Source organism: Callospermophilus lateralis, chromosome 3 (genome assembly GCF_048772815.1).
Source record: "Callospermophilus lateralis isolate mCalLat2 chromosome 3, mCalLat2.hap1, whole genome shotgun sequence".
Taxonomy (NCBI): domain Eukaryota; kingdom Metazoa; phylum Chordata; class Mammalia; order Rodentia; family Sciuridae; genus Callospermophilus; species Callospermophilus lateralis.
In genome coordinates, this window is record NC_135307.1 from 108918200 (window position 1) to 108942798 (window position 24599).

Sequence of the window (24599 nt, forward strand, 5' to 3'; positions counted from 1 at the left end):
TGTCCTTTAATAGTCACACCACTTTTTCCCATTAACCCACCTTCTCCTCAATCCCTGGAAACCACTAATCTATTCTGTATTTCTATAAATTTTGTCCTCACAAGAATGTTATGTATTTATATGTGGAATCATATAGTGTATAACCATTTGGGATTTACTTTTTTCATTGTGCACAATCCTCTGGGGGAACAAAGTATTTGAAAGTACACAGATCACTATAAATTTTTGAGAACCACAGCGGAAGGCACCCCAACAAACTTCCAGCTGATTGGCTCACCGTGGCCCCAGCAAACTTCCAGCTGCCAGCTGATTGACTCCTCTGGGTGATGCTCATTGGGCTGTTTCCCTGCCCTTTCAGACCACTGAGCTGCTCATTGGGGTACTCTTTTGGCTCTGCCCATGCAACCCAGCCAATCGGCCTCAAGAGCAGTAGGAGTAGGTGGTTAAGAGGCTCATGGGAAGCCGGTGGTGGCAGTTGGGCTCTGAGGGAATTCCTGAAGAGCTCTTGTGGTGCAGAGTGTGTGTTCTAAAAATAAAGTTCATTTCTGTTTGATAAGTGGCTCCTGAATTGTGCCCAGCCAGACTGCAGGAACAAAGTGTTTAAAAGTATACAGATCACTTTAAATATATGAAGCACTAATGGTAAATACTCATTATAGTGAACAAAACAAGTTTGGTCTTCACCCTAGTGGGAATTATGGTGTAGTTGGAAAGATAAGTGAAAAGGCTTGGGAGATTTGCTAGGATAAGGAATTCTCAGCAATATTTTAATGTTTCTAGGAATAATTCACAAGGAAAAAAACAGTTAATGTAATAAAAGAACTGGAGGCTTTGAGAAATGAGAGGGGATTATGGGACTCAAATTATACATGAAGTGTTTGCATTTTGGTAAGGGGGACCCTTTAGTTTTAACTAGAAAGATTGGATGATGCAGTTGGTAGGTTCAGAGATGGCTTCTCTATGAAATAATAACAGAAAGCCATAGTTGCTACCTATTTCTCAACTCCTAAGGTTCTCTAGTTGTTTCACACTTCTGAGATTCTGATTTTAACCCTTTTTTTCTTTTCTTATTTTAATGACCCTGGGGATTGAACCCAGGGACACTACCATTAAGTTACATCCCTAGCACCACCACCCTCTTTTTTTTTTTTTTTTTTTTGAGACAGAATCTTGCTAAGTAGCTGAGGTTGTCCTCAACTTGATCACTCAACTTTCTGAGTCACTGGGATCACAGGTGTATACCATTACTGGTTTTAATCCTCATTCCTACTTATTCTTCCAGACTCATCTGGGCCACCACACCCCCACTATTATAATTCAATGAAGTCTATGCTTACTTCCCTTAGAAAACTAGTAAGGTTCTTGAAAAGCTTGGTCTGCGTCCATAGTGTCAGATTCCATGCAGGATATTTAAGTAAGGATTTGCAATAATGTTTAACATAAATTTTAATAAAACTTTCTCTGAATCTATAACTAGGAATATTTGTTAGAGGGACATGAAAGTGCCAGGGATTAACCAATCCCTGGAATAAAGCAGCTCATGTAACATCTGTGCCCTTTTAAAATGGCACTGCTAGCCAGACATGGTGGCATGCATCTGTAATCTCTGCTACTGGGAGGCTGAAGCACATGGATCAGAGCCAGCCTGGGCAACACAGCAAGAGCCCACCTCAGCACTGCTCTGGCTGTCCTTTTTACTGTCAATGTAGAGGTTCCTGCATTGCTGCAATATTGACACACCACCACAATGGCTTTCATTTAGTCCTTTTGTTTTATTCAAATGCCAAAACATAAGTTCCCAGATACAAACTGTAGTTGTATTCATTTGTGTTTGATTTAAAAATATCAACTATGCTTTGTTAACAACTTGTGAAACCAAAGGTAAATTGTTGACCATAATGTCTCCCAGTCCATTTCTGGAGGATCTTAATATAACTACTCCCAATTTTCACTCTACAAAAAGGAAAATGATGCTATAAGAGAAAGATAATGAACAAAGTTAAAATATGAAAGATTCCTAAAGAGAATGTGAACCATTATTAGGGAGAGCAAGGATAACTTTTTCTGTTCCACACTATAGCAATCAGGCTATACTCTGCAAAAGTGCATTTCTGGTCCTACCCCAGCCATAAATAGGTACCTCACATCCTTTTAATTATATCATAGCCAAGCCTTCAACAGGATTTCTAATCTGTTAATAGCCTAAGAAAAAGTGAGTAAAAAGAAAACTAAAGACTAAAAACCAAAAAATGAACACAAATACATAAAGGTACTCTGACTTAAACAATTTCAAATGAGACTGAATTGAACAATAATATAGAAACTGTGTCATTACAGAAGGAAAGAAAAAAAAACTTAAAGGGTACCCAGTTTAATAATAATGGAATTAAATAATATAATTTTCATTTGTTAAGTCCAAAAAATTTCCTCTTTTAGTTTTGCCATATAATGAAGATTAATGACTTATATTAGTGTGAACACATTCACTTTGGCTGATGGCAAAACACATTTTCTTTAATGTTCTATGAAGCCAAAGAATTAGATGTCTAGCACCAAAATAAAACAAGAAACTAGCTTAGTACTTTGGGAAAGTACACATTATCAGGGTATTTTACTTAATTCTGCACATGGCTGTTACTATGACACTGCATGCTAGTTAAAGAATGAGATGTATGGTCTTTTTCTGAAGATTTATATCAGACTTAATTCCATCAACTCACCCTTAGTATTAAAAATGGCTCAAAGATGGCAAATAAATGAGACAAGTTGGTAAGAGAATGTCTTTTTTTTTTTTTTGTAAGTACCAAATGGGAAGTTAGCATCACACAATAGCAGATAAGACTAAGAATATAGCTAAACAAATAATCAATTTATGGTCTTCAGGCTATTTTTTTCATGAAATTTTAAACTTCTTGAAACTACCTGGTCCAATTTTTAAGATGAATAAAATTCTAATATTTTCAGGAAATGAATGTTGGTAGAAAAAGGTAACACTAAAGAATGGTACCCCAATATTAAATTTTAAAGAATTTATTTTCCCATTTGTAGAGTAACATTATTGTAAAATCCACAGTTATTGCAATACCTGCATTGCTTAAAAGAACACCTAAGAATTTTGTTAAAGCATATTTTTAAAAAACTGAACCAAAATAATATACATTTTATCTCTAAACATTGTGTCATTAAAGTTCACATAATGTCCGCTGTATAAATCAATGTGATGTTACAATAATATACATGATCTGATTCTTATCCTAAAGGCTTCTGATCATGTATGATATCCAAGATAGATTCAATGCCTTTAATGTCAGACTGTAGAAACAGTTATGATCCTAAACATAAGAAGGAAAAGCTTTATATACAGGACAGAAGTCTGACAGTTTAGCTGTTTGCAGCATCTGCTTGGCGAGGCCATCCTTCTTCCTCAACTCCAGAGTCATACTCCTCTTCAGAGGATTCTTTTGTTGGGGCCCTATAATGAAAGTCATGTTTGTTTTTTAAATAAAAACCAGAGATAAACAGAAATTCTAGATTCAAAGTAGTAAATTAATTTCCCTATCTAAAAAATCCACAAAACAGGAAATCCACAAGCACTTTTAAGATTGCTTAGTAGTGAAATATGGGAAAAACTACAACACAGTTGCCAAGTACACTTTCCAACATTTTCCCTAATAAATTTCTTATTAAAACTATAACTTATGAGCCAGATTCAGTCCATTGCCTGTTTTTGTAAGCAAAGACTTTCTGGAATACAGACATGCTTATTCATTTACATATTGTCTATGGCTATTCTTGTGCCACAAGGGCAGTTGTGAATAGTTGCAATACGGACCATAAAGCCCTAAAGTATTTATCTAGCCTTTTATGAGAATGTTTGCAGATTCTTGGAACTGATTAAATAAAGTAGTGAAAGATGTCAAATTTGTCAACTAGTACAACTACTGAAAGAAAAAATTATGAACACAAAGTTTTAGTCTTATGAAAGATATGAAAAAAGTCATTTTTTCAATTAAGAATTATTAGTAAAGTTCATTTTAATCTCTTAATTTTGACTACTTTTATGTTTCTTTTGATAATTTTTCCTTAGGGGGAAATGGATGCTAATTTTGAAGATCAATTTTCAAAAAGACTCACAAAATATTATTTCATAGGCCCAGATTAGATTTTTCAGAAAATTCATAAGATTACTTCCTTTACAAAAACACAAGGATTATTATGCAATTTTAAAATGACAGACCAATAAACTATAATAATAAAGACCAAAAAGGATCTTAAAGTTTAGATCTTTTCTGGTTTGAAAAACACTTTACCGAATGTATCCTGGTTCCTTTTTTCCTTCTACTACTTCTTTGTCAACCTCCACGCATACAATATCAGAATTAGGGACTTCAAACATTGGTTCTAGTAACAATTTTTCCTAAAGATATAAAAAGTAATAAATTACATGGAAAACAGGTTACATACAAAATACTTTTATTCTATAGGTCAAGTGAATCCATTCACTCAAGAAAGACTTGTCTATTATACACTCAAAACTGAAATCAATGTAAAAGTCTTCACGTTCTTTATATAAAAACAGTTTCTAACCAAATTCAGAAAAATCTTTTTTACAAATAAGCTATTTGTCTGTAGTTTTGCCTATTTAGGTCAACATGCATGTACAAAAAGACTATGCTTTCAAGCTCACATGTTAACTCAGAGCTGTCCTGGCTTATTCTATTATTGAGGAGATCAAAAGATAATCCTTACTTTGAAAACAGTTCATTCTAAATCACTTCTACCAAGCTCTTCAATTTCGAATGATGACTCCAAATGAACACTGGTCTCAAATGCTGCAGTGGATCTAAAATTGTTTACTACAGAAAACCAGATTTGCCTTTAGGTCAGGGCTTTGCCTCTGAGTGGTATTCTAAAGGAAAATACTGACTGAGGACCTCAAATTTTCTTAAAAATGTCAACTCTATTACCTTCTCTTCATGTTTATAAAACTATCCTTAATCATTAACACTTTATTTCCAAGCCCTTAACAGAGAGTATAATCCCACACTATCTATGATGGATGAAGTGTTTCAATCAGAAGTCCTACTAAGGAAAGGGAAATGATAGTTAGCAGTGAAATCATTAAAAGGGCCAGGCTCAATGGCACAACCTATAATTCCAGCAACTCAGGCAGCTGAGGCAGAAGAATCACAAGTTCAAGGCCAGCCTCAGCAACTTAGGGAGGCTCTAAGCAATTTAGTAAGAGCCTATCTCAAAATTAAAAATAAAAAAAGGCTAAAGATATAGCTCAATGGTAAATGTGCCTTTAGGTTCAATCCCCAATACCACAAAATGAAAAAGAAAAAAAATCCTTAAAAGGAAATAGGAACGGGGCTAGAGTTGTGGCTCAGCAGTAGAATACTCGCCTAGTATGCATGAGTCCCTCGGTTCGATACTCAGCACCACATTAAAATACAGATATTGTGTCCAACTACAACTAAAACATAAATATTTTAAAAAAAGAGGAAATAGGAACATGGGCTTGCTTTGGGAACAGGTTGAGTATATAGTAATTCATTGTACAGTCAGACCTGGAGGGCAGGGAAAAAAAAAAAAAAAACTCTAGAGAGGGTAATGGCAGAAAAATAGTCTGTATATCTGGGAAGTATACAAAATTTAAAAGTATGTTCAGGCTAGGCATGGTGGTACACACTTATAATCCCAACTACTAGGAAGGTTGAGGCAGGAAGATTCAAAGTTTGAAGCTTGCCTGGGCAACTTAGTGAGATCCTCATCTCAAAGTATAAAGTAAAAAGGATTGGGGATGTAACTCAGTGACAGAGTACTTGCCTAGCAATATGTGAGGCCCTGGGTTCAATTCCCAGTACAGAAAAAAAAAAAAAAGTGAGTTCACACCTCATAGAAGAACTGAGGGGTAAAATGTCATGGTGTCTGCAACTTACTTTCAATCAAATAAAAATGGGGCTTTCAATTGGTCTCAGAAAGAGCTCAGTCCTTAGAATAAAGGACCACATAGAATTTCTTCAAATTGTTCTATGATCCTGATTTTCTGTATTTCACTTATCATATTATGTATGTGTCCTTGTTTGCAAACACCTTAAAGTTCCTTTTTGTTTTCTGGTGCTGGGAATTGAATCCAGGGATTCATGCATGTTAAGCAAGTGTTCTACCACTGAACCATACCCCCAATCCCAAAGAATCTTTCCCGGGGGAAAAAAAAAAAGAAAATTTGCTGTGACCTCCATCCTCTCTGTCCCCTCAAGAAAGTCACACAAACACATACAAAGAAACTTTAGGCTGATTCTGTAAATACATTTGCAAAAGCAAAACAGGAGGCTTAATAGTCTCAAAACTCATGCCAAGAAATAATCTATTTTAGAACAACACCAACTTACCATTATGGACCGAAGGCCTCGTGCACCTGTTTTTCGTTCTAGTGCCAATCTAGCTATGGCTTTCAAAGCATCCTCAGTAACATTCAGTTCACACTACAAATAGATTAAAAATAAATGAAAACTTAGATAATCCTTGATAATATTTTCCTAATATAATCATATAGCATTTGAGCTATTAACTATAATTATCACCATTATTCTTCTTAGAATCATAGAATTTTAGAACTAAATGAAACCAATGCTTTGACTTTCCAGATAAATAAGTTTTAGAGGGATAGGCTGATCCAACTACAACTCTGGTGGTAGTGGTCAAAGATAGCCTTGGGCTGGGATGTGGCTCAAGCGGTAGCGCGCTCGCCTGGCATGCGTGTGGCCCGGGTTTGATCCTCAGCACCACATACAAAGATGTTGTGTCTGCCGAAAACTAAAAAATAAATATTAAAAAATTCTCTCTCTCTCTCTCTCTCTAAAAAAAAAAGATAGCCTTGAAACAGGGAGACCAATTGGGAACCAAGGCAGAGGTCAAGAAGAATGATAAAGGGGCTTGATTTTAGGCAGTGACAACAGAGAAGAAGATGACTGATATTTAGAGATGTTAAATTCATAAAACCCAAAACATTTACTATCTGGTTGAATGTGTGGGCTAGATTGACTTATCATGTGTTTACTATAGATATGCAGATATGAAAGCTAATAAAGTTTTATTTAGACAAGTGTACAACAATATAAGCCAAGTGCCAGTCACACACCTGTAATCCCAGGGAGGATTACAGGGAGGCTGAAGCAAGAGGATCCTAAATTTGAGCCCAGCCTCAGCAATTTAGTGAGACCCTATCTCAAAATAATAAAAAGGGCTGTGGGTGCACCTCAGTGGTAAAACATCCCTGGGTTCAATCCCCAGTAGTAGGGGGAAAAATATATGGAAGTGTATATAGTATGTGACAACAAAAGTATTTAGGATGTCAGTGATAAAAGGACAATGCTATGTATTTGGTTTAGAGGGGAAGGTCAATGACATCATTTCTTTTTATATACATCCTTGGGCTTTACATCACAATGATGTTTAATTTTAAAAAAAAAGGAACCCCTAAATGTCTATGTAACACAATGTGCCTTCCTTGATTCATAGATCTATACCTAGTAAGAAACAGACTTATACTTAGTGAGGAACATTCCAGATGAACAGGATTCCTTTTTAAATCTGGAAGGCTAATTTAGATATTTTAGAATTTCAACAGTGTGAAAATAATTAAATATGAAAAATAAAAACCTAACCTTATCCATGCTGAATAAGGCTTGGTATTGAGGAATAACAGCATTACGTGGCTCAGTTAGTATTTGTACAAGCGTTTTCTCATCTAGGCTATGCAAAGGAACCACCACAGGTAATCGTCCCACAAACTCAGGAATCATTCCAAATTCAATGAGATCTCTGGCTTCTACATGACGTAATAACCGATCTTTTTCTTCAATGTCTTGGTGAGTATTTGATTCTCCACTTCGATTAGCAAGATCTGCAGCAGCTGCAGCCCTTCTGCCTTTTCCCAAATTAGATGGTGTTCCAAATCCAAGATACTGCAAAAGAAATCATGCATATTATAAACAGTAGAATAAAGTTTAAGCACTTTACATACATACCTCATGTGATCTTTGCAACAATTCTACAAAGAAAGTTTTATTATTATTCACATTTTATAAAGGTGTAAAACAGGCTTATAGAGATTAAGTCCTTTGACCAAAGTCTTGCTGTAAGGGGCAAACCAAGAACTTGGGTCTGTCTGCCTTCAGAATTGTGTCTGCCTAATCACTACAGGATAATCAACTCTCCAAGCATTCTACCAGAAGTAGATATGTAAGACCTATTAAGTGAAGTCCCTTAGAACTCAGATAATAAAGTTGCAGAGTTTAGCCAAGACCACTAGACAAGTGTGCTTTCTAAAAGGTATAAGAACTATGAAAATTGAGATATCAATTCTTGTCATCCAAGTTAATTTTGTAGTACTATAAATTAGGATAATGCTTATGGAATAAACAGTCTTATAAAAAAATTATATACAAACATCAGATTCTGCACTGCTGTGGCTTTGGGACTTCATTTGGCATTGACATCCCATTGTTAAACATTCTACTAAAATCATGATTTGGGGCTGCATACATCAATCTATGAGTTAGAATAATTCACATTTTACAAGGAACCTAAGGATGATCCTAACCCAATGCTAACTTTGTTGAATGAGGGTTAATTATTGAAAGGTTTATAGTCTTGATGCAGTCAACATAAAAGAACCATACTCCAGTCAGCTGTTAGAAGGTTTAATCCTTACACATCATATAGTTTATGTTAAAAGTACAAGAGAAGCATGTTATACAAGAACATAGCCTAAGCTAAAAATTGGTCCATACTGCACTAAATGTTTGTGTTTCCCCAAAATTCAAATGCTGAAATCTTAATCCACAAGGTGATGGTATTAGGAGATGAGCTTTGGGGACATGATAAAGTCATAGGGTGGAGTCCTCATGAATGGGGTTAGTATTCTTATACTAACTCATACTATCCTTTGTGTTTTTTGCCTTATCCTTTGTCTTTTTTAGAGTGAGAAGATGGTCATCCATGAGGAAACAGGTCCTCAAAAGACATCAGGTAAACTGGTGGCTTGATCCTAGAACTTCCCAGTCTCCAGAATTGTGAGAAAGAAATTTCTGTTGTTTGCAAACCACCTAATCTATGGTATTTTATTACAGCAGTCTGAATAAATTAAGACACGGTTCCTCTGATTCTCCAAGCTGTGTACATGAAGAGTTGCAAAATACCTTTCATTCAATAATTTTAACATTGAAATAACATAAAAGCATATATATAGTAATAAATCTATATACTCATTTTATAAAAATGTTAAAACTCAGGATACATGCCTGAAGACAGACTTTACCCCCAAAGGGGTAATCTTAAGAGAGAGAATATATAAAGGTATAAAAGTATTACAAGTACTATGAGAGATGACTACTGGGCACTGGATCCACATACTGGGGAGAAGTGACCAAGAAAATCTTCACAGAGAAATTAATTGATCATTTAACAGGTATTTGCTGACTAAATTGATATAGGGGAAAAAAGAGGCAAAAGCAAGTAGAATAAAAGGACTATAAACAGTTTCATATGGTTGAAACACAGGTATATTATTTTTTATATTTATTTTTTAGTTGGACACAATATTTTTATTTTATTATTTTTATGTGGTGCTTATTAGGATGGAACGCAGGGCCTCGCATGTGCTAGGTGAGTGCTCTATCGCTAAGCCACAACCCCAGCCCCCACAGGTATATTATTTAATATTGTATTCTTGGCTTTTAATGAGGATTGATAAAAACAATACCTGCATGGGGTTCTTAATCTTCTATAAAATCACTCTTGGAGAGTCTCATGTCTCTTTCTCCATTACATTAAGATTTATGCAACATATCCTTTTAAAACTCTCTCTCCTAAAAATCTGATATGCTTCCTCCCTTTTTCATGTAAGAACTACAGCCCATGACTTACCCCTATTTTTTTGTTTATAGGTTCGTAGCTAAATGAAGTAACTTAATTCTCAATAGGTCAAAACTATATCTAAACCTTTCTTTTACATGTTTTTTATTCCTTTCTGATATTACTTTTAATTGTTCTATACTACATGTTTCAGCATCAAATTCTTTTTAGAAGTATAAAGAAATATTAAATGTAAATTAATGAGTACATGGTCCCTGTTTTTGGTTACAGAATTTCAAATACAAGGTTATCTCTTACCCACACATGAAGAAAAAAAAGAATTTCTTCTAATTTGTTAATTTATGCAGAATAGCAACAGTAAGAAAAACACAGTTCATAGTTAATTTATATTTTTCCAACTGTTGCAATTCTACATAAATTCATAGAAAAATAAAAATCTAACCTTATTCATGCTGAATAAGGCCTGATTACACGGCTCAGTTATTATTTGTAAAAGTGTTTTCTTATGTAGGGTATGCGAAGAAACTACCAAGGGAACAAATACTACTCTACTGCTACTTAAACTCATGCATTAAACTAGACACTAACAACCAAGAAGCCTCAAAGAAAACAACACAGGGAACAGCTAATTTGACATTCATTTTGGTAGAATGTTATAATAACATATAAGTGAACATTTGTGGCTAGTTATTAAGTAAAACACAAACACATGGAAAATACATGTGTGTTCTCTTCTTCTTGCCACCATGTTGATATTACATTTTATATAATCAATCAACAGACAGGTCACGAGCATGTAATTTGAAGACCTGAAGAAGTCCCAGTCCCAGTTAAAAACGGCTTGCCAGGTACCCCAGCAACTCGGGAGGCTGAGACAGGAGGATCACAAGTTCAAAGCCAGCCTCAGCAATATCGAGGTGCTAAGCAACTCTGTGAGACTCTGTCTCTAAATAAAATACAAATAGGGCTGGTGATGTGGCTCAGTGGTCAAGTGCCCCTGAGTTCAAACTACAATACCAAAAAACAAACAAACAAAACAACAACAACAACAAAAAGAAAACCCAGGGCTTAGCCAGGAACAGTATTGTCCGCCTATAATCCTAGTGGCTTGGGAGGCTGAGGCAGGAGGATGGTGAGTTCAAAGCCTGACTCAACAAAAGCAAAGCACTAAGCAACTCAGTGAGACCCTGTCTCTAAATAAAATACAAAACAGGGCTGGGAATATGGCTCAGTGTCAAGTGCCCCTGTGTTCAAACCTCAGTACTCCTCCAAAAAAACAAAAAACAAAAAGAAACATCTATGAAACTAGGTAAAATGACAACCCCACTCCCAAATGGTTTCCTCTATTTGTAAATGCCAGCAGTGATTTATGACAGACTCTATGGGAAGGAACAATAGAGACAAGCTGTTTAATAGACTCTAGTAAACATGGCAGAAGGAATGAATAAAAATTTTACTAATATAGCAGCTACCTCAAATGATAAGAGAACTCCATACATAAATATAAAATTGAATTCATCATGTTATACTTTTAAAAATGCCCACATCTAGTATTTTGAAATCCTCTAATTTACTGCTCTAAAATTAAAACAACCTGTAATATACTTCTGATATACTCTAACCCTCAATGACTGGTAGAACAGAAACCGAGTTTCCATAAAATCATTACATAACTTTCTTTTAAGATCAGAACTACTTTAAAATGTAACTACTTTAAAAAGAAACTCTGTAATGCTCCAACTCCTCAAAAAAACTTACCTTCTCATTTTTCCTTCTGCTGATGATTCTGTCTAAACCATTAAAAGCACCGGATGCAACAAACAGGATATTTGTTGTATCAACTTGTACTGTTTCTCCTCGTAGCTTTCGGGAATTCTTCTCTGGAACATTGACTATTGTGCCTTCTAGTAGTTTTAATAAGCCCTAAATAAAGAATGATTTATAGCATCACCATATATAAGTGCATTATTTATCATAATTTACATAATGGCATTCAATGGGGAAATAATATGTGGTTATGGTCAATGAGCATAACTAATGAAAATTCCCATAAAAAATCAAATGTACCTATCATCTTAATAATTCATGAATTTATTTGAAATGAATACAAGACTCCTGATGCATTGTAAGTGAGAAAATAGTCAATCTAAGAAGTTGTTTTTGATAACAAAGCCATAACTCTGACCAAAAGACAGAATTATGATTCTATAAAATGGTACCTAAACATAGTGGGAGCATTCAAAATTTGAAAATAGTTGGTTTGTCTTTCATATAAATTAAAATTCTTTTCTACTCCAGTTTAAACTTTGGAAATATATTTTGAGATGCCTTCATAAAAATAAAATTATCTAGCACACATCTTTGTTACTGTTTAAAAAGTGAAGCAATTTGCTATACCTTTTAGTTTATATCATAATTAATTATCACTAAAAGGTTAAGTTGGCCAATAGATCACTGTAACTTCAATTATGACTCTGAAGGAATGACACACTATTTGGCACCTATCTTCTAACTAAGTGGAAAGAATTAAACATGTATAGTTCATTCATGTCTAGTTAGAATCAGAACTTTTTCAAGAGTCTTCTAGAATGCTTAACTGGGCCTTTGAGGAATAAAAATAATGAAAATTAAGTTTTGTTTTTTTCTGTTCTTTAAAATATTTTTAATTTCTCAAGAAAAGTAATTTGTTACATAAAATCATTAATAACTTTAAGATGAGAACTACTTTAAAATGGTATGTGAAGTTTAGGGTGGGAGGAATAAAACAAATTAAAAAAAAAAAACAATCTAATTGAATGTGAAACCAAACGTACAATATTTGGGAAGCTGATGTATTCCCTTCCTTTTAGTGGGCTTGAACAAAATATTCAACTGCTTACTTGCTGAACGCCTTCTCCACCTACATCCCGTAATTGATGAATGCCTGGCACACTGCCAATCTTATCTACTTCATCCAGAAAGACAATTCCTATAATTTAAGGAGGATTCTATTTATAATATGAAAATGATATACACAAGATAGCCTCAGCTTTAAAAGACTAGAGAACTACTGAGCAAGGTTGTTCAATTTTTCATACTTAACATATGCAATGGATTGATATATTAAAAACATACTGCTCTCTAATTCACCTATCGTTTTGTGCAAATACTTTGAAATTTATTCAATAATATCATTTGAGTATGATAAGCAAAGCTCTTTGATAACAGTTATCTACTCCACTAATATACTCAAGTTCTTTAATATCAGAAGCTGAGTGAGATACAGTGTGGAAGCATGAGGTACATGCAGTGCTGGCAGTAGCAAAACTTTAGCTTGCTCTTTCCCATCTACATTCTTGCATTTTTAAAAAATATTTATTTACTTTTATGTGGTGCTGAGGACTGAACCCAGGGCCTTGCATGTGCTAGGTGAGCACTTTACCACTGAACCACAACCCTAGCCCCCTACATTTTTGTCTTAAAGGAATTTGGACAGGAAGCTGTCATGTCCTTCATGTAAGTAAGTACACAGGATAGATGGAGAAATGAAGCATTTATGCCATCCTGTAGGTCAACAGGCTAAACTGTTTCTAGACTCACCCATTCTAAACTCACCTGCTCTTGCCCAAGTCCCCACTCCTGCCCCTACCCCAGCATTAGGAGTCTGGAGGGGAGTTAGACAAGAAAAAGCAATGATAATGTTAAGGATCTAATGGAATAGTAGCTTGACCTTAGCAGCCACCTTAGTGACCAAAAGATAAAGCAAACTTGTGGCCCTTACTGAATGTGCTAGAAAGTATATAACAAAGGTACTTCTATAAAATTATAGAATTTTAACCATTAACTCAAAACAAATGTTGTTTCTTAATATTAATTTCCCAAAATATTAAATCTGGGGATAGACAAGCTATGCTGCCAACATACCTTGTTGTGCTTTTTCTACATTATAATTGGCATCTTGGAGCAGTTTGGCAATCACAGATTCAATATCTTCACCTACATATCCAGCCTGAGTCAAAGTTGTACAGTCACAGATAGCAAAAGGGACATCAAGGCATTTAGCTAAAGTTTGTGCCAGCAGGGTTTTACCTAAAAACAGAAACAGAAACTAAAAGTTTACTAAAAATAAATTGACAATAAGTTTTTCTACAAAAATGCAAAATAAATTTGAGTAGTTTATAATAAAGTCATTAACTGGAAGATGTTTTCTCCACTATTATTCAGATCTAATTTTATCTTATTATTATTCCTGTTAAGAAGTTAGGAATTGGCCAGAAGGTCAATACTAACATGTCAAGGTCAGCTTGAAGCGTAAACAAGAAAACTGACAATGTATTTAGAAAATCAGTCTTAAATTTTCTTCATAAAATCCAGAATCCCTCAATCACAGATATAAATTACAGAATCATTTATATTCTATTTTTTTAAGTTACTAGTAAAATTTTCCAGGAAGTTATTTACCTGACCCAGTTGGTCCAAGCAGCAAAATATTACTTTTTTCAAGTTTTATATCATCATGAGAAGAATCCAATACTTCACCTCCTCGTTTTTCCTGAGGTATTTGTTGATTTACCTGTTGCTGCATTGATGCTCCTAAAGCATTACCATGTGGGCTAATTCCAGCAATCTGAAGCAATTCTGAAAAAAAAGCCAAAGGAATTACTAGAGCTACATCTGAATTTTCTTGAAAAGAGGCTCCATAAAACTCTGTATCTAAAACTAAATTTCAATTTAGAAAAATTTAAATGTCAACATTCTTTCTTATCTAAAAAAGGAAAAAAAATTCTCTAATTATGTCTAGCAAGAAATGTACAACACAAAATTATACAAAGAATCAAGGAAGAAAATGGATTCTTCCCACCCCCATTTTTTAATAAATGTTAAAGAATGCTATTTCACCCAAAGGAAGGCAGTAATAGTGCTAAGAGTCAGAAATCTTTAGCTAAATGTACAACACAAATAGCTATATGATCCTTGACAAGTGTATGTTTATGGCACAATGTTCACTGTGATTCAAATAGCAATAATACCTGTCCTATTGATTTCAAACAAACAATTGAAAAGAGAAGATAAAATGCAATTGATTTGGGGGCATGCTGAAAGATGAAAATGGGATGTTATTATTTTTTTTCAGCAAGAGAAAATGATGAATGGAAAGAGGAAAAAACAATTGGATTCTAGTCTCAATTCTGTTGCTTCAGGGATATGGGACCATGGAAAGACATTTAACTTTCCTGGACCTGCTTCCATATTTACAGGGAAAATACTAAAACATATGACCTTTATAGTTTCTTTCACATCTCGAAATGATTGTATGAGTATCCAAAAAAAACAAAAAACAAAAACAAAATAAAGGGGCTGGAGTGGTGGCTCAGTGGTAGAGTGCTCGCCTAGCATGCATGAGGCACTGGGTTCCATCCTTGGCACCACATAAAAACAAACTAATGTATCCACCTAAAACTAAAAAGATACATAAATAAATAAATATTTTTTTAAAATATAAAACATGGTTAAGTCTCACTATTCCTGGCCCTATCTGAATCTCTGATTTTGATAGGTCTCAAAAGGGAGCTCTCTAGTCCCTTCAATATAGATACAATGCCTAATTAGACAGGATTAATATTGCTGGTAAGTATCAGTTTATCAGCTCAGGTCCCTACCAAAATGAATCTTTTTTTTTTAAAGACATCCCTGTGGTGTCATGTAGAAATAACTAAGAAAGAACTGTAATTTCTTTATATATATATATATATATAATATATTTTTTTAATTGTAGTTGGATATAACACCTTTATTTCACTAGTTTATTTTTGTATGTGGTGCTGAGGATCGAACCCAAGTCTCGCACATGCAAGGCGAGCGCTCTACCACTGAGCCACAATCCCAGAATCTTTTTTAAAAAAAGAATGAATCTTTTAAAAAAAATTTTTTTGTAGTTGTAGATGGAAAGCATGCCTTTATTTTATTTTATTTATTTTTTTTATGCAATGCTAAGGATCAAATCCAGTGTCTCACACATGCTAGGCAAGTGCTCTGCCACTGAGCTACAGCCCCAGCCCCCCAAAATCAATCTTCATTCTCGCTTTCTTTTGATTGAGGGAAAGAATCCAACTAATTTTTAAAGATTATCCAAAATTGTAAATATCTAGATTATTCCTGGTTCTTAGCATTTGAGAAATCTATGATATCATACTTGTTTATATTTCTGGATTTATTTTTAAGTTGTCTCTAAGAAATGGGTTAAAAATATCAGTGCTTTTTCAATGCATTAATTTAATCAAACATGGTTCAGTAGACATACCTTATTATGGTCCTATTCCATCTGGCTGTCACTTTTAAACTCTCTTCATACTTAAGGTAAAGGGTTAATCTAGTCATCAAATTTGTGTTCAACTAACATTTGAATTTAAGTTGTGCTCCAATTGAGAGAATGATTTGTGAAAAATTCATAATCTGCATCAGGTAAGAAAACTCACTCTCCTATATGAGTTAATAATTAAATTATTGGTAAAATCTTTTTTTTTTTTAATTTCAGAAAAATCTAATTAGGAATTGTGACAATGTGGAAGGGATCTGGCTGCAGTTTAGCTGTGCTCAATGGAAAAAAAATGATTCAGATAAATAATTTGAACAAAATTACAAATGCTATATTAATTACATAATAGGTGTTTAATTTACTCAATGATTCAAATTTTTAAAAAGAGAAATAATTTGCCAGGCATGGTGGCACACACCTGTAATCCCAGAGACTCGAGAGGCTGAGGCAGGAGGATTTCAAGTTCAAAGCCAACCTCAGCAAAAGGAAAGTGCTAAGCAACTTAGTGAGACCCTGTCTCTAAATAAAATACAAACTAGGACTGGGGGTGTGGCTCATTGGTTCAGTGCCCTTGAGTTCAATCTCCAGTACCAAAAAAAAAAAAAAAAAAGAAAGAAACAATATTCTATTGATAGAGGGAAAAAAGTTATATCAGTATGAAAGTTGTATGCTGATCTCCAAGAGATTTCCAAAGGGTCTCAGGAGAATAATTTTGATTATATATGATTTTGGTCTAGTGGCCTAACTTAGAACCTAAAATCCTATGTAAGACTTTACTAAACTGTACATAATGATACATTAAAACAAGTAAATTGCTTTTACCTAAGTTATTCAATACTGTCAATTGTTAACATTTAATAACATTAAATTACTACATGTATTACAAGACAGGTCTTTCAAAATACTCACTACAGACTTTCTTTACTAATTCATACCAGTTCTACTAGTCATCAGTATACTTATGAATATACTGCTGTGTCAATACGTAATTATATTTTTGGACTATGAAATATAGATTATACATGCACTTAGTTTATTATTTAGATCTTACATTCTTATATAATCTAATTCTATTGAAATTGGTTAAATTTATTAAGTTTATCATGCACAATATATCAGCATTTCCATAGATTTAAAAATAACTAGTGACAAATATACTTTTCTTATATGCAGAAAATTCATGCCAGAGGTGATAAAACAATTATATTATAATGGCTCAAATGTATGTGTAGTATACTTTAAAGAGTTGATATATAGTACTTCTTGGTTCAAAGGCAAAGGTGCAAGTATCAAACTGTCAAATTTCCTCTGTTATTTCAATTAATAAAGCAAAAAAACATGTTAACCTTATTATGACACCTCTGGAACCTTCACCTTCTGTGCAGCAGCCAAAAGAATGGTATAAATTTCAATGGTATAAGACTCTCTTTGATGTATTAGGTCCAATTCCAAACCCTCCATCAGACTATCTGATGATTATAGGTGCAAAGAGCTAGAAACAATGAACTGGGGCTTATTCATAATTTGCAAGACTTTAACTTTCATAAATACCAAAAAAGAAATGGAGCAAAGAGTAGCTGGAAGATACTTTGCCCTCTATTAAAGTTCTAATCACTTAAAGCAGGCCAACTCTAACTTTATATCTTTATTTTATTATTATTTTTAACCAAATACATAAAATAGCAAACTACAGATTTTAAAAAGAACCCATTAATGTATTTATATTTATAGAGAAAAACTACATAAAATACTTTGTATTTCTCCAAGCTATGCTTTAAGAGTGTCATAACAGAAAAGATAAAATCAACTACTTGAAATAACCCAACTACACAAATTAGGTATGATAAACTGTTCCCAACTTAGTATCAACCATGTATGATGAACACATTTAAAAAATACACATCTTTCTGGTATACAAGGAAATATATGTTTATCATTACTATCAAATGTTGAGACATTTGACTAAGGTAAATTTCAAAAGGAAGGAAGATTACAGAGGAGGACCTGAGAGATCACTTACTTGTAAATCTGTACTCATCTTCCCGTCTTCTTATTTCTAACTCTAAGAAAAAGATGGAAAGAGTAATATGTAAAAATATTACATATTAGTTTAGTTTTGGAGAACAATGAGTATCCCATCTCTTGCCCTCTTTCAAATATATTTAACAGATATATTCATTAACGTTGTTTTTAGCTTTTCACTTCAGCCTTCCAAGTTCCTGGAAATGAAAAAATTTGTACACTATATCCTTTCTATATTAAACAAAACCAAACCAGGTTTAATGATGACTGCCTGGTTGCTAATATTCACATTTGTCAGATTAAAAACAGGCATCTATTATGAGTATAATGATTTAAATTCTCAATAAGAGTTAAAAATCATTCATATTATGAATATCACAACTGTTGCTCTTTCAGTACCTAAAACAATATTAACTTACTGACTAAAGGAAACAGAAAAATTTTTGCTCCATGACTAGACAGTGCCATTTGGACCTTATAAAAATGAAGGTTCCAAGTCTTCCATTAGTTATGACTCACACTTTCTAAAAATAAAGTAACTGATACTAACACATAACTATTCTGCAGTTCAACAGATGAACAAGTGTCTTCACTGAAATAAGTTGTTTATTTAGCAGCCACTCAAGGTAATCAAAAGATATTATAGAGTTATAAATTTAAGTATTTAGCAGAACTTTCTCAAATTGTATAGTAATGACAAAAAAGAACCTAAAAGGATAGACTGTAGATATAAATCAGAAATCAGGACTCTCTGAACAACAAAATAGAGTTAAATATTTACATTTTATTCATAGTTATTTTTTAATGAAAGAATTCTATTTATATAATATGCATTACTGTCCACAGTAAGTTGAGATTATATGGTATACTGGTATTTAGAATCTAAGATTTATAAAATTTGCACTTACAATGACTTACAAATTTGCCCTTCACCTTGCACTCTGTAGTTTGGGCCCACAAAAGAAAGAGTGCAAGATATCTTGTATTAATAGTTACCATCTCCACATATCTCTGACTTAGGCAAATGAAATTCTGTATTCTGAATCCAAAAGAGAACTGATATTTTCATGGTGAATTAGTTGTGGTGAAGTCTGTAATTCAAAGACAATAACTCAATCTTTACCCCAGTGGTCTTCAACATTTTTTTTCTTTCTGGTAGTGCTGAGTCTCCCTATACTAGGCAAACACTCTACCACTGACCTACACACCCCTTTCAAACATCTTTTCCTGAGATTTAACAAGAAAATATTTTATTTTGTGACTTAGAACCCATATATGCATAACTTAAAACTTATCTACAAGTTAATGTACTCTGGCATTTTCTTTCTTTTGGTACTGGAGATTGAACCCAGGGGCACTTCACCATAAGCTATTTTATTTTTTTATTTTGAAACAGGGTCTCATTAAGTTGCTGAGCCTCTAACTCACAATTCTCCTGCTTCAGCCTTCCAAGTTCCTGGAATTACAGGAATGTGCCTCCATGCCCAGCTACTCTGGTAGTTTCTATTCACTCCTAGTTTTTTAAAAAAATGCTATTAGCATCCTGTCAAAATGATTTCATAATCCACTAAGGGAAAGCAACCTGCATTTTGAACAATGCTGCATTTTAGGCAGGCATTGTGGCATATGCCGGTAATGCCAGCAGTTTAGGAAGCTGAGGCAGGAAGATCACAAGTTTTGAGTCCAGCCTCCAGCAATTTAGTGAGGCCCTAAGCAACTTAAGTAAGACCCCACCTTAAAATAAAAAATAAAAGGGCTGGGGATCAGTGGTTAAGCACCCCTGTGTTCAATCCCCAGAAAACTATTTTAAGACAAAAGCAAGGAATTACAAAAAAAGATTAATTCTAAGTATAGTAATTTCTATTTTGGTCAATTACCAAAAGCACTAACCTCTAGGTGTTAATGATGTCTGCTTTTCAACCTCTGCCTGCTGTCTCAGATTGGCTGGGATATTATTATATATCCTCTTATAATGATTATACACAGCGACTGAAAGCACCTTCTTAGCAAATGACTGGCCAACAACATACTTATCGAGGTAGTTATATATCTGAAAAATGATTAGGTATGAATAAGTTACTATGAGTTATAAATCATACACATTATATGCTGAACATATTTGTAGAGTTTTAAATTTGAACAGACTCTCATTAAAAATAAAATGCTAAGGACATGATACATTAAGTAGAAATGATTCAAAGGTCTAAATCTTAAATGAACAAAAACCACATCATTAGTTTTCTAGCTTAACAAAGTATTACTGTTCCCTATTAGGGTTATGCTAATTTCTATGCTATAAATAATGCCATAGACTCTATTTTTTTTAAAAGTTAATATTAAAGTCATTAAAATACCTACCATGCCACCATATATCTAAACCTATCATCATTAATGTAAATAATCTAAAAATATCTTTTCTATACCTCTCTCAATCACATGGACATAACATTCTTCACAAATACTATATTATAAAACTACCCTTTTCAGAAAGAGACATTATAGCCAGGCACAGTGGCACACACCTGTAATCCCAGCAACTCGGGAGGCTGAGGGAGGAGGATCGCAAGTTCAAAGCCAGCCTAAGCAACTCAGTGAGACCCTGTCTCTAAATAAAATACAAAATAGAGCTGGGGATGTGGCTCAGTGGCCAAGTGCCCCTGAGTTCATTCCCTGGTACCAGCCCCACTAAAAAAAAAAAAAAAAAAAAAAAAAAAAAAAAAAAAAAAAAAAGAAAGGAAAAACAAAAAGAAATAAGACATTATATAAGTAAAAGGCATAAGTTATACTACCAGTTTCCATGTGTTTTACTACTCATAAACACTTAGCTTTTTCTCTGATATTAATCTTAAAGCATTCATTCATCTAAGTGGCAATCTAAAAGCCTTATTTTTAAAAATTTTTTTGTAGAAGTAGATGGACAGAATGCCTTTATTTATTTATTTATTTTTTTTGTTTATTTTATGAGGTGCTGAGGATCAAACCCAGTGCCTCACTTGCCTAGTGCATGCTAGGCAAGTGCTCTGCCACTGAGCTACAGCCCCAGCCCAAAATGCCTTATTTTTTTCCCCCTTGCAGTATAAGAGATTGAACCCAAGGGTATTTTACCCCTGAGTTATACCCCAGTCCTTTTCCATTTTGAGACAAGGTCTCGCTAAGTTGTTCAGGCTGTACTCAAACTTTCAACCTCTCCCTCAACCTCCCAAGGTAAATTCCTTCAGTTTTTAGTGAATAAAAATGGACTGATAATAATCACCAACCCTTGAAAATAGTTAAACTGCTTGTTTTCTAAACCTTTGACTCAGCTGAAGTCTACACAAATTAGGAGAGATACAAACCTTAATACGTACACACATACACACTTTTAATGAGGTACTGAAAATTGAACCCAGGGGTGCTCTACACCACCGAGCTTCATCCCAAGCTCTTTTTACTTTTCATTTTGAGTCAGGATCTCACTAAGCTGCCCAGGTTGGCCTCAAACTTGCAATTCTCCTGACTGAGCCTCTTGAGTCAATGGAATTACAGATGTGTGCCACCATGACTAGCTCTTTTTTTTTAAAAAAAAATATTTTTTAGTTTTAGGTGGACACAGTATCTTTATTTATTTTATTTTTATGTGGTGCTGAGGATCGAAACCAGTGCCCAATGCATGCTAGGCAAGCACTCTACCACTGAGCCACAGCCCCAGCCCCACCATGCCTAACTCTTCTTAGCTATATTTTCCATTACATCACTTTTACATGACAAATGCTTTAGCTGCTACACAACTAAATTTTATTATAGATTTTAAAATATATAATATGCTTCTCACAAATTAAATATATGAATCTCCAAATCTGTCACAGCACATTTGGGGATAGAGACAAATATATAGTATAAGATATAGTTTAAAAAAAAGATACACTGAGGCAGAGTGAGAAATAATTTAAGTGTACACATATCTGAGACACAGAGGAGTAAGTACAAGTCCAGGAGGCAGGGGCTCCTGGTTCTTTAAAACCACACATCATGTGCCCAAAGGAGCTATCATGTGCACACTCTGTCATGTTTCACAAGACCAAACCACACTCTATTTGAGACTTCTGGCAAAAGCCCACCCCACAAAAGCCATGATTATATACAGGGCAGCCCTAGTAGTGATTGTGAAAAAAATTACTTGACACTGTTATACTAAAAGCCTTTCTACCATAAAATAGACTAATTTAAGGGGGAATAATTGCAAACTGGTGTTACTTAGGGGCCCAAGCTAACAAAATAAGTTAATAGCTGAACTATTTTAAGGGTATTATTTCAGACTAGGTATTAATACCATTTTAATAATCATCCAAATATATTTCATTAATACTAAGTATGGTAATCATGACAAGGGAAAAAGCAATGGACTCCAAATGTAAATTCCAAGTACCAAATCTCAGTAACAATTTAGTCAGATACAGCCTATAGTAAGAACTTATAGGGTCTGGGATTGTATGGCTCAGTGGTAGAGCACTTGCCTGGCACGTGTGAGGCATTGAGTTTGATTCTGAGAACCACATAAAAATAAATAAATAAAGGTATCTTATTTTGTAATAAAGACACATGTCCATCTACAGCTTTTGAAAAAGAACTTATAGCTAAGCATAGTGGCACACACCAGTAATTCTAGTGACTTGGGAATTCTGGGGCAGGGGGATTGCAAGTTTGCAGCCAGCCTCTAAAACTAAGTTAAACCCTCCTGTCTCAAAATAAAAAGAATTATACAAAGGACTGAGGATAAAGCTTAGTGGTAGAGCATACTGGGTTCAGTTCCTGGTAACAACAAAAAATTACAATACTTATTTATATACCAGTGTTAGGATTCAGTATAAACATGAGAAAGGAAAATAATGTAATGTTTCCAAGACAAAATATTATAAAAGACCAAGCTAAAACCTATACCTTTTTAGGGGGAGGAGGGGGTTTCTGTTGGAATGCCAATTTTACAGCTTCTGCAGCTGATTCCGGTTCTTTAATTATGCTTTTCTTTGAGTCTGCTTCAGATAGGACAACAAAAAAATGATGGCATTTTTCACACTTTACAAAGCGGGTGGATGCTGAAAAAGAAAACAGAAATCAGCAAAGGAACATTTAAAAATAATCCCAATAGTGTTTTTTAACCTTAAAAACTCACTGTAGACTGCATGACCAATGTGATTCTACAACATGTATCATCATAAAAATGAGAAATTATACTGCATTTATGTATGACATATCAAAGTACATACATGCATTCTACTGTCATGTATAACTAACTTGAACAAATTTTAAAAATTAAAAACAAAAACAAAAACAAAAGACTCAGGTAAATGAAAAATTATGCAATGACAAAAAGTAAGCTACAGTTCACTCCACTAGCCATGATAATAGCCTCATGTATATAATAAGTATATTACAAGGACAGATGAATTCAGTAAACTCTTTATTCATTTTACTAGGTTGTTTCCATTTTGTGATATATTTCATTTTGAGATTATTTCAACTTTATTCATTAAAGACAGTTTCAAAAACCACTTTGAGAATATTGAGAAATCATATTTTACTAAGTATTTGAATGAACAGTGAACAAAAGTCAAGCACAAACAGTTTGGAATTTTTCATAATAAAACATTGGAAAAATACTTTAAACTGTAACTTGGTAAACATTTCAAAGTATTTCATAATTTACCCTAATTACTCCACTAATTCTAATTTTTCTTTTTTTTCCCCCCAGTGCTGGAAATCAAACCCAGGACCTCACGCATGCCAGACAAGCACTCTACCACTAAGCCACATCCCCAGCCTCTAATTCCTATTTTTTTCTGATTGAAAAATCACTAAGAAACTAACAAAATAACCTTGGTTATATTGATTTGATTTAAAGATAATCATAGTTTTTGAAAGCAACAAAATGGGGATAAAATGGGCTTCAAAAGCATCAGCTATAGTTTATCTTTTTTTAATATTTATTTTTTAGTTACAGGTGGATATAATATCTTTATTTTTTATTTTACGTGGTGCTGAGGATCCAACCCAGTGCCTCACACATGCTAGGCAAGTGCTCTACCTCTGAGCCACAACCTCAGCCCTATAGTTTATCTTGTGTTAAACCAAAAGTGATTTTTCCCCGCTTTTCTCTTTTTTAAAAATTTGGCTATATATGTAATATAGACTTATGGACATATGTTTTTGACATTCTCCAAGCCTAATCCTGTTATTGGTAACCAGGGACCTCAGAAAGCAGCATGGTAGAGCATGCCATATAAGTGCATATAATGAATACAGATTTGGTATGTCTAGATAATATAATTTTGTGGGATATTTGTGTGTGGGTGTGTGTGTGTATGTATGTGATCCAGTTAGATAGGTAAAAAACAAAAGACAAAATGAATTTTAAGAAAAACTG

The 24599-nt window shown here is 33.9% G+C and overlaps 1 protein-coding gene across 1 annotated transcript in view; it reads right to left on the reverse strand.

The window, feature by feature from the left end:
- Positions 1 to 3204: 3204 nt before the first annotated feature.
- The window catches only part of Clpx (caseinolytic mitochondrial matrix peptidase chaperone subunit X), a 36023-nt gene continuing 14628 nt past the window's right edge, over positions 3205 to 24599 (reverse strand). The window contains exons 4-14 of the mRNA XM_076850951.2: positions 23117 to 23271; positions 20090 to 20249; positions 18198 to 18239; positions 14323 to 14499; positions 13786 to 13950; positions 12762 to 12850; positions 11641 to 11805; positions 7671 to 7970; positions 6396 to 6488; positions 4311 to 4417; positions 3205 to 3472 (exon numbers count right to left, since the gene is read on the reverse strand). Coding sequence (XP_076707066.1) covers positions 3382 to 3472; positions 4311 to 4417; positions 6396 to 6488; positions 7671 to 7970; positions 11641 to 11805; positions 12762 to 12850; positions 13786 to 13950; positions 14323 to 14499; positions 18198 to 18239; positions 20090 to 20249; positions 23117 to 23271 — 1544 coding nt within the window. The 3' untranslated portion in view covers positions 3205 to 3381. The remainder of the gene's footprint in view (positions 3473 to 4310; positions 4418 to 6395; positions 6489 to 7670; positions 7971 to 11640; positions 11806 to 12761; positions 12851 to 13785; positions 13951 to 14322; positions 14500 to 18197; positions 18240 to 20089; positions 20250 to 23116; positions 23272 to 24599) is intronic.